Raw genomic sequence first — 10005 nt, forward strand, 5'->3', positions numbered from 1 at the left:
ATATTTTATGGCACGACAACTCGCGGGCTTCCAGTAACTTGCAACCTGATCTTTTCGTCCATCTCATTATGTGTTTTACTTGATATTGTATATCTTTGACTTGTTGCATCATTGCGAGTTCCGCAACTTAAGTTTGTATGTCTGATTGCAGGCATTTTTAAAAACAAAAATATTCCATCAAAACTTACCAAAACTCCTTATATTATTGCAATGCTCTGTTTTTTTTAATGTCAATTATATGTATTTTATAGTTTGAAAGTGATACTGATACTAATATTCGGTAACCATAGTGTTGTTGTACGCTCGGTGAGTATTATTATTATTATTATTCAATTTACACGTTAAATCGTTAAATATTATTAAAAAATATTTTGTTTGAGCCACCCTTTACACCTAGGGGTATGAAAAATACTTTACACCACTCTCTGAGACCTACTCAATATACACACAAAATTTCATTAAAATCGGTAAAGCCGTTTCGGAGGAGTTTGGTAACAAACATTTTCCATTGTGACAATAGATTTTTATATATTAGATACTCATGATTATTACGAACTCAAAATAAAATAAAAATACAATATGTACTGACTTATTATATTTTTTCACTTCATTTACAGCTGTGTACCCACATAAATATAATATAATATGCAAATAATAACACATACATAGGCATACAGGTGAGAGGTTTAAATATCAGCGTTGAAATGTATCAGTAGTTAGATTCTGAAGACTGTCGAGAATGCGAATCGACGTCACGTCAGTAATTGAAGGTTATAATAATGTTCCTTATAATCATAAACACGCCGATCACAATATACACTGTACCCAGTACAACCGTGTGTCTTTGTACCTGTACATATATATATAGGTGCCAATATGCCTAAATAAATATATGTATAGGTATATAAATATCTCAATATATCAATATATGTATACCGTGTTGGTTACTGTTCGGTGTTCACTTGGCGGTCGGACACAATGCACCGCCGCAACCGATTTATGCTCAATAATTGACCCTGAACCCGGTAATTCACCATTAAACTGTAAAAACGATTTAGGTGTAGGCATTAGCCAAAACGAATGAGTGTTTTTGTGTGTATTATATGAATTTAGTAAAACGTTTCGCGTTAGACGATTTACTTGGCGAGACAGAGTTGGCTTGAAACGCGGTTAGCCGCGATAGTGTTAAGCGAGTGATACCTACAGCTGCAGATATTACGCGATACGACGATAATATTATTATATTAGTGTTATTTTTAACACGAAAGTCGGTGAATTCATTCGGTGTGGTGTGCGACTATAAGTCTTTTCGATCGGTGTATAACTATTGTAAGTTGTTTTTATTCCACTTAATTAATATTTCACTTTGTACCTATCTACGTGATTGTTTTATTTTTCACGCTAATGTATAGTAATATAATCAGAATTGTTCTTGGTAGAGCGAACGGTCGACATTACCCGGGTAAGCTGTAAAACAATAAACCGACTTTTGTTTGTTTTCCACTAGATTAACATTATTTTTGTTTCAACACTTTTTTTTCTACTGAATCATCAATATGGAAGCATTATATGAATTAGAAAACACATTAGTCCATAGTAAATACCGATATATAGCATTATTATGAAATATATTGCATAATATTTGCATGCGATATGTTCTTTGATGTGTTGATTCCATTTATCAGTATAAATAACAAACTTAAGAACTGTTTTTGGAAATACTTATAATATGATGATACCTATTATTTGAAATACATAAACAAATGTATTGATGTATGTCTATTAATGTATTATTTTATTCAATCGCCCTACTAAATAATTAAACAACGAGGAAATTATAATTTCATTATTGTTTCCAGTCGAATTGCGTACAAAATATTTAGTAGATATAAATACACAGTTGTTTTGAAATATTGTACCAAGGTATTGAATGATAACGTTTTTTATATGTGCCTATGTATATTTTATCTACGCTTCTCCCCAACTCAGATATTTCCATTGATTTGAAGAACCGTTTGACCTTATGGTTTCACATATCTGTCTGAACATAAGTACTATAAAAAGCAAGAATCTGTCCTCGTGTGATTCGTCTGGCCTTAATATTTTCACAATTCTATTCGGTTGGGTATACAATAAACAATTAACAGAGAGAGTCCAACCTCGTATTCATACTGTAATTCTATAGCATGTACCTTAATTGTACTTATCTATAATGTTTGACGCATTGTTTTCTAGTATTTCCTAAACGTTTTAATTTTTGAAAACAAAATATTTACACTTTTGTATAGTTATATTTAAGTAATTATTATTACTATATTACTTATAAATTATCGTATTCTATTCAACCCCAATGTATTTTAGGTATTTATAAAGACATTTTGTCGTTTAAATAAAAATGACATGGACAGTTAAAAAAAAAAACTTTTAAATAGTTCGCCACTCTTTAAAAATCATTTTATATAATATATTATTTAACCATATCATAGTTAAAACAGTTGACTGTAATAAAACTAAAAATCATTTTAAATCTTTAGAACTATATTTATTCAAAACTAATATATATTTATATTCGATGACTATATAACGATAAACTTATACTTACGGTTTCTAATTGTGATTAAAATAATTAGTAGCTGAACGTTCCGTATGATTAATCCGTGACCTTAAATTTAATTTATCATGTACCTACCTCAAATAATAGTGAGTCCCTACTATCTAGACATGCATAGCAATTATAGGCAAATTCTAAATTATTTCTATACATGTCTGTGAATTCATAGGTACTATTTTTAATTAAATACCTACTTATATTCTACAGTAATATTACACTTTTCTGGGTTTACTTTCCAAAATTCCTCTGAATGTTTGTAACGAAAACTGTATATTGTGTTAAAAAATGTAATTTAAAATGTGTGTGTAAAGTTTAAGTCTTAAAAATGTGTTATTTTTTATTAAAATAACAAGTATACAATTTATTCTTCAATGATAATATTGTGTTTACTTATAATATACTGTAATTTATTGTTTATAGATTTGAGCTTGTCACATTTATTACTCTTTGGAAATAATAGTTACAATATTAATCGTATAATAAATATTTTTAAAGAAAAGATATTCATTTAAGCTGCATGCAAAGTGTTTTTGAAACTCGTATTTCGCTATTAATATTAGAATAAAAAAATTGTGTATGAATATATAATAATATAAACCTATAAACAGTAATTAAAGGGTACTTGAACTTATTTAAGGACATAGGTATTATAAAAAAAAATAACAAACAACTATAATAGACATGTAACGTAATATTACAGATAGCATTAAATACATGAGGTAGCAATAATTATATTGTTAAAATCATATTAAATATTTAAATGGCTATTAAAATTGTACCAATAAATTAAGTTCGTTAATAGTAGGTAAACAGTATCTACTTAAATAAATGTTTATTTCATCTATGAAACAGAAAATCAATACAAAACAAAAATTAAATAATTATCAATAAATACAAAGTGCATCAGAGTAAACTTTAAAATTGCAATATAATATTAAATTAAAAATAACGTGAACTTTGAAATGATTAATCTTAATCAATTAAAATATAATCTTTTCTGCCTCTATTAAATATTATATAAGTCATTTTTTTATTCTATCAAATTTTTGCATATCTTAACTTATCTATATAAGAACATAATAGGTCATTATTCGTGCTCATATTTATTTATACCAACCTATACTTATACACACTGCTTATCTTATACTATCTTCATACCCATATAGGTATTCTATTTTATAATCTTATTATAACCAATAGTTAACATTATGGGTTTAAATTAAATGAATAAAACGTAAAGAAAATTAAAATAAGTCGTAGTAAATATACTTGAAGTATCTAGTTGCCATAATTTATATTATAAAAAATTTAAGTAAATTTATTGTTAAATAACAAATAAATAGTAACACACATGTTAAACACAATAATTGTAGGTACAAGCACTTTAGCCTCTATAGGAATGCGAGTTAAATAATGTAATATTTTTTATAAGATCCTCAATAGTATTGGTAACCATGGCAACTTACTCCAATTGGATGGACTATGGACAAACACAGCGGGCGTACTTAACATGCGTAGTACTTAACCATACTACTCAATTTATTATAGTGCATACAGTAGAAAATCCTATAATCAAGAAGACGTAACTATGAAAATCGGTTATCAAAAATATTGACAATATAATTGAAAGTAAAGAGTTTATTTAAAGACAATTATAAATTTGTACAGCGAAAAATATGCTAACGAACACTCAATCTACTGGGAATAATTATCCAGCTTGTAGTATAAATCACGTTCTAAAGGTGACGTTAAAAACTCGAGTGTAGAAAATGTTTAATTAATATTGGTTAACAGGTAGTTGATAATGACAAAAGTTTCAACGGCATCTAATAAATCGTTACATCTAACTGGAATCGGATTGGCAGTCCAGGCGTTTTATATAAATTTAACCCTGGACACAGTGATGGGTGGTGATTTTGTTCAGTTAAAGCCTGCAGGACCACCCATCATCAATCCGGCAGGAGTCTGGAGCGTGGATCAAGTACCCCAGGGATATGCTACAGCTGGCAGTAATTTGGCATTAAACGGATTGCAAGCGTTACAGGCTTTCGGTGGAAACAAAATCGATGCCAACGGATATCGAGACCAGAATGGGTTCTACCGAGACAATAACGGCGCACTAAACGGATATGACGTCGGCAATACTTATGGCGGTGAGTTTTTATAAGTATTGGAAATACTATTGAATTTTGTACGGTAGCTTAGCTTAATAAAATATTGTACATACTCATTAGTTTGATGTATGCACATAATGACGATATGAGTAAATTAAATTAAAGGTGTCAACGACCGTGGAGTTACAAGTGTGGAAGGTGGAGCTTATGGTGGTATAAATGGACGGAACAAGGGACATCAAGTTGCTGGATTCAGTACTTCGTATCAAAAAAATGAAAGCGGTAATAAAGCTACGTATTATGACGATGGTCTTGGACACGGTGGAGTGATTCAATATGGTGCGAAAGATCAAAGGTATAATATAAGTGGAATACGTCATATTATACTAATATTGATGAAGCGTTGTTTAAATAAGATACTATAAAACTATTGTTCAGGTATACGTTCAATGTTTAATAATGTTGTTAAAATTATAGTGTATTATCTAAATATAATATAAATGGATATGTGCTGTATAGTCACATTTGTTTCACAAGATTTAGCTATGCACGAAAATAAATATTTTTTGGTAAAATAGACATTTAAAATGTATTTTACATGCAATAGATGTTCAAATGAAGGAATAAAATAAAAAATATCAGAGTCAAAATGTATTTAAATGTTTAACACTAATTATACATACAACTTATGAGTTTATGATTTATACTTTGTACATTACATAGGTAATTTAAATATCTTAATATATTAAAATATATTAACTATACATTAAAAAGCTAATATCCAATAATTTTAAATTTAACTTCAGAATGTATAATATTTAGGTAATTGCAGTTTTACTTAAACCATAATATTTTAAGTAGTTTATTGAACACGTTTCGGTGTTATTTAAATGTTATATAATATACTTTTAAAAATAAATATAAATATATTACCAAAAACTAAATCAATTGGAGAATTAGGTATTAGATTTTAATAAAATGTATTGAAAATTGAAATTGACAATAAATAGTTTATAATAATTATTAATTAGGACTAATATTTCAATGGTTTTGCATATTTGTTTCGATTGGTGGCATCATTCTTTTTTCGAATGTGGTTCTATCGCATATTATTGAAATAACGAATTTTTCATGGCATTTTGTTTTAAGTTAGTACATTTCAGATTTATCATAATAATCGGATCGTCACACGAGTACACGACCACCAATCAATTTAATAATAATTTATTTCACACGAGCACGCTCATTGTTTTTTTTATAAAATATATATTAAAATAATAATAATTGGATCGTATTCACAAAACTAAAATAATTTTAATTGCGATTTTCGGGTGATTTTTGTCGTTTTTAAGTAATAAATGCATTTCTTAAGATATTGTTTTATTTCTATGTTTTTTTGACACCCAACCCGAGCCCAACATTCATATAATATTATCCACAAACCCTTATTTTTGTGGGGATTGCTCGGGGAAGTTTATACTCTGCAACATTAGTTTTTCGAATGTCAACCTAAGGAAGACGCTATAAGAGTAACACTTTTGGTTTTATAATTTACAGATTCAGAGACGGAGAAGGCAAGGCATTCGGAGGGGGTTACCACGATTCGTCGGTGAAGACGAACGCAGTCGGTCAACAAGGCCAGTACGGTAACGGGGACGGTTACCACACGGCCGGCGGTCAAACGGGCGACGCGGTCAACAATCAGCTATACGGCACGCGATCCGACAGCGGCCCGGGCATCGTGGCCGGCACTCCGTTTTTGGTGTCCACCGCCGACCCATTGCCACCAGTCGTCCATCTGCAACCACAATACGTGCAACAATCCCCACAGTACATCCCTCAGGCGCCGCAGTACGTCCCGCAGGCCCCGTACGTCCCGCAGGCCCAATACGTCCCGCAGGCCCCGTACATCCCGCAGGCCCCGTTTGCGCCCCAGGCCCCGTTTTCGGCCCAGGCACCCGTTTTGTTCCAGAACAACATTCCACAACTGCCGCCGATCATACAGCAGCAGCCGGGATCGATACTTCCGCCGTACAACGTGCAATTGCCCGCCTTATCGCTGTCAGCACGCTCGCCGTCCGGCCAATACGTCGTGCCCATGCCACCAAAACTCTACGTGGACAAACCCAACGCCACGACGGACGGTTGAAAATTCCAATCCATTATTACAGTATATTCTTACGTTGTTGTTTATTAATACATTATTATACGATATTATTCGTGAGTCGGTGGTTATTCGTTTAGATTATAAAGCTCAATCGGGTCCAACGATGTTATAACTGCATAATAATATATGGCAGGTGCCTATTATGTATTATAGGTTGTTGTATTATACCTAGGTTTCTAATCGAGATGGCCATCATTGTTGTTGCTTGTAGATTTTATATTTTAAAATGTTTAAAGTGTAATCGGCTCAAAATGTATAGTACCCACCTACCCACATGAATGTGTAGAGTATCAAACGAATACAATAGTGTGGTGCTATATAATGTATGCATATAAACAATGCACTATCAAAACATTGAAAACTACATTTTAGATCACATTTGTCTCGCACTTTTTTACATTTTCGTTTTTTTTAAACTCACAGTTAATATTTTACATTATTTATTCATACGAAACAATTGCAGATTGTTTTTTTTATTATTTGTTTACGACTAGACCTCTCGGATTTACTTATGACTCAGGGGACAAGGCGTATTCTCCAGGGATGAGGGGTAAATCAAAGTATCTTTTTTGTATACGCACCACCGAGGGTGATAATAAATTCTTGTAGTAACTGGAAAATCAACACCTCCGAAATGTATTCGACGTTTTCCACGAATAAGAATACTTTTAAAAAGTCACGAATTTCCAACTGAAGTAAGTACTAAGTTTAAGCATGAAAATAATGATACAAAAGTATTGAGTACTTTGCACTAATGACGACAAGTATTTCATTATTAAGAAGTTAAGTTTTGATTACTGTAAGGACGTTGATGTATCAACAATAAACAATGAAGATTAGTAAAAACATATTATTGTTTAAATGTAACCATAGTTTTATGTTATAGACTAGCTTAGAGTATCAATTCAAAATTAATAAGTTACGGCTGGCAATAGAAATTATCTATAACATGTATCCTATATAGTCCTAAACAATACATTATACGTTTATTGAATTTCGAATGTAGACAGTAAGAACTCATTGAATTTATATTGTTAAGGATTATCTATACTAGTTATCTATTATTCAGTTGTTGGCGATAATCATTTATTATAATTATTTATAATCACCAATGTGAGAAAATATATTTTCTTCACACAAATTAATTTTTTTATAGAATATAAGGAAAGGAGTTGAAGTCCAAACAAGTAAAGAGTATTTTTTTTTCTTTAATAACATAAAGAAAAAGGTACATTTTTGCTCAGAGTAATTAAAACTATCGATTCGTACTGACCCCTTCTTAAAATGACGCATCTGGTAAATTCGCTTACAAATAAATATTATGTCTTGCATAAACTACAATAGGTAAGTATTTAACCACCTTTCTATCTATTCTATCTATAACGTGGGTTTTATACTTTTATGGTACATTGATTGTTAATAATTGTGATTGAATCTTAAACTCTTCGTTGTGTTGAAAAATGACTCCCATATTTGTATATTATTATCTACCGAGTACGTTTATTTTTTACGGTATTATGTTTTGTATAATTCAATTATAATTAGTTACATATAGTTAGAAATTTTAAATATAATAGGTATCAGAAATGCAAATCATATATTTTTATTGAATATAAAATAAAATCTGTTATAAAATTATAAATTTAAATTACCTACCTATTTATTGACTTTTATAATATTTGTTTTGTGTTAATGTCGAAGAATTAATAATTACACATCGTTGTTATCATGTTATGGATACTGTCGTAATATTAAATACTCTCAAGTAATTCGTCTAAACTATTACTAAATTGGAAGCACTCACTTTTTAACTTATTAACATCCATATCATTCGACATCCACCCAGCCAGCGACATGCAAACAATATTATATGTATGAAACTCAGGTAGGTATTTCTTTTTATACTTTCATATTTATTATTTAGTGTTTCAGGTGACATGAGAAATAAATCTTTTAAAATTTCACTTGCATCTGAAAAAGTCGATTGTATACATCCATACCTAACTTTTGAAAAATTATTTATTTTATGTAGCATTTAATTTCAATTGTAGAATCCGGAATTTCGTCTTGTACATTTTTATTTGCTATCACTTTTTTTTCTTGTTCTTACTGGTTCGAGTTCATAGTTGGATATATTATAATGTGTATGATTTGATAATAAGCTATTATTAAACATAAATAAAGACGTTTGCACGTTGTTAATACTTAATACCTACGTCAATAGTTATGAGCATCTTTAATTTGTAATATTTTATATACCCGGAAAAATTGCTTATAAGCTGAAATGACTATAGTTTAAGTGATTTATACAATTTATTATCAGAATTATTTTACTATAAAGTAAAACCTCTCTTCTGCTGGTTATATATAAATATTCATATTATCTTATTTAATAATTTTGTAGTTTTTGTGCACGAGTTTTAACTATTACATACAAACATTTTTAGATAAAATATGCTTATTGATTATATTACATTAAAATGTCTGTACAATAATATTGGGTTGAATAATGAAATCGATATCCGACAGCGGCGTATTTTAGGAAGGCTGTCAGACACCTACCCAACCTTTTTTTATACTATCGTCCAAATATATAAATAATAAATGTACAGCATGACTTTAAGTTATATTAAGACATTTGTTTTTATTAATAGTGAACTATTTTAAATTGAAACCATATCGCCATATATATTTCAAATGATAGTTATTCAAAATTTAATGCTTTTATATAAATGTATATGTAATTGATAAAATTGAAAACAATTCCTCTACCCCCCCCCCCCCCCCCCCCACAACACACACACACAGTTTGTGCTCAATTTTTTTTTTTGTATGTCTTGTCGTCTCGTTGCCTACCCAGAGAGCGACAGTGTGCAATAAAACCAACGCCTTAGTCCCCTCGGTCACTCCATCCCCTCTGAACTCAAATACGCAACCGACATCCGACAATAATTACAAATTCTTCCAGGTTAAATCTTAAAATCACAGATATCTCGACTTAAAATCGGCAAGGCATTTTGATGTTTAATAAAAATCATTATTACACAGGTTTTGTACAATTTTTAATAAAATACAAATCACACAACAAATTAAACAGATATTAATAATAAAAA

General features: G+C 30.2%; 1 protein-coding gene across 4 annotated transcripts; it reads left to right on the forward strand.

Moving 5' to 3' along the window:
- Positions 1 to 1098: 1098 nt before the first annotated feature.
- Positions 1099 to 7785, forward strand: LOC111040925 (hyphally regulated cell wall protein 3-like). 4 transcript variants are annotated; one of them, XM_022325004.1, is made up of 4 exons: positions 1099 to 1329; positions 4406 to 4764; positions 4891 to 5080; positions 6283 to 7784. In XM_022325004.1, exons 2-4 carry the CDS (start codon positions 4416 to 4418, stop codon positions 6872 to 6874), a joined length of 1131 nt encoding a protein of 376 aa, XP_022180696.1. In that variant the 5' UTR covers positions 1099 to 1329; positions 4406 to 4415; the 3' UTR covers positions 6875 to 7784. The 4 variants fall into 4 exon arrangements, with proteins under 4 accessions (XP_022180696.1, XP_022180721.1, XP_022180707.1 ...); XM_022325029.1 differs by lacking the exon at positions 1099 to 1329 and adding an exon at positions 1351 to 1462 and having other exon boundaries at positions 6283 to 7785; XM_022325015.1 differs by lacking the exon at positions 1099 to 1329 and adding an exon at positions 3789 to 4353.
- The last annotated feature ends 2220 nt before the right edge of the window (positions 7786 to 10005 follow it).

This window comes from Myzus persicae, unplaced genomic scaffold (assembly GCF_001856785.1).
Source record: "Myzus persicae strain clone G006 unplaced genomic scaffold, MPER_G0061.0, whole genome shotgun sequence".
NCBI classification, from domain to species: Eukaryota; Metazoa; Arthropoda; class Insecta; order Hemiptera; family Aphididae; genus Myzus; species Myzus persicae.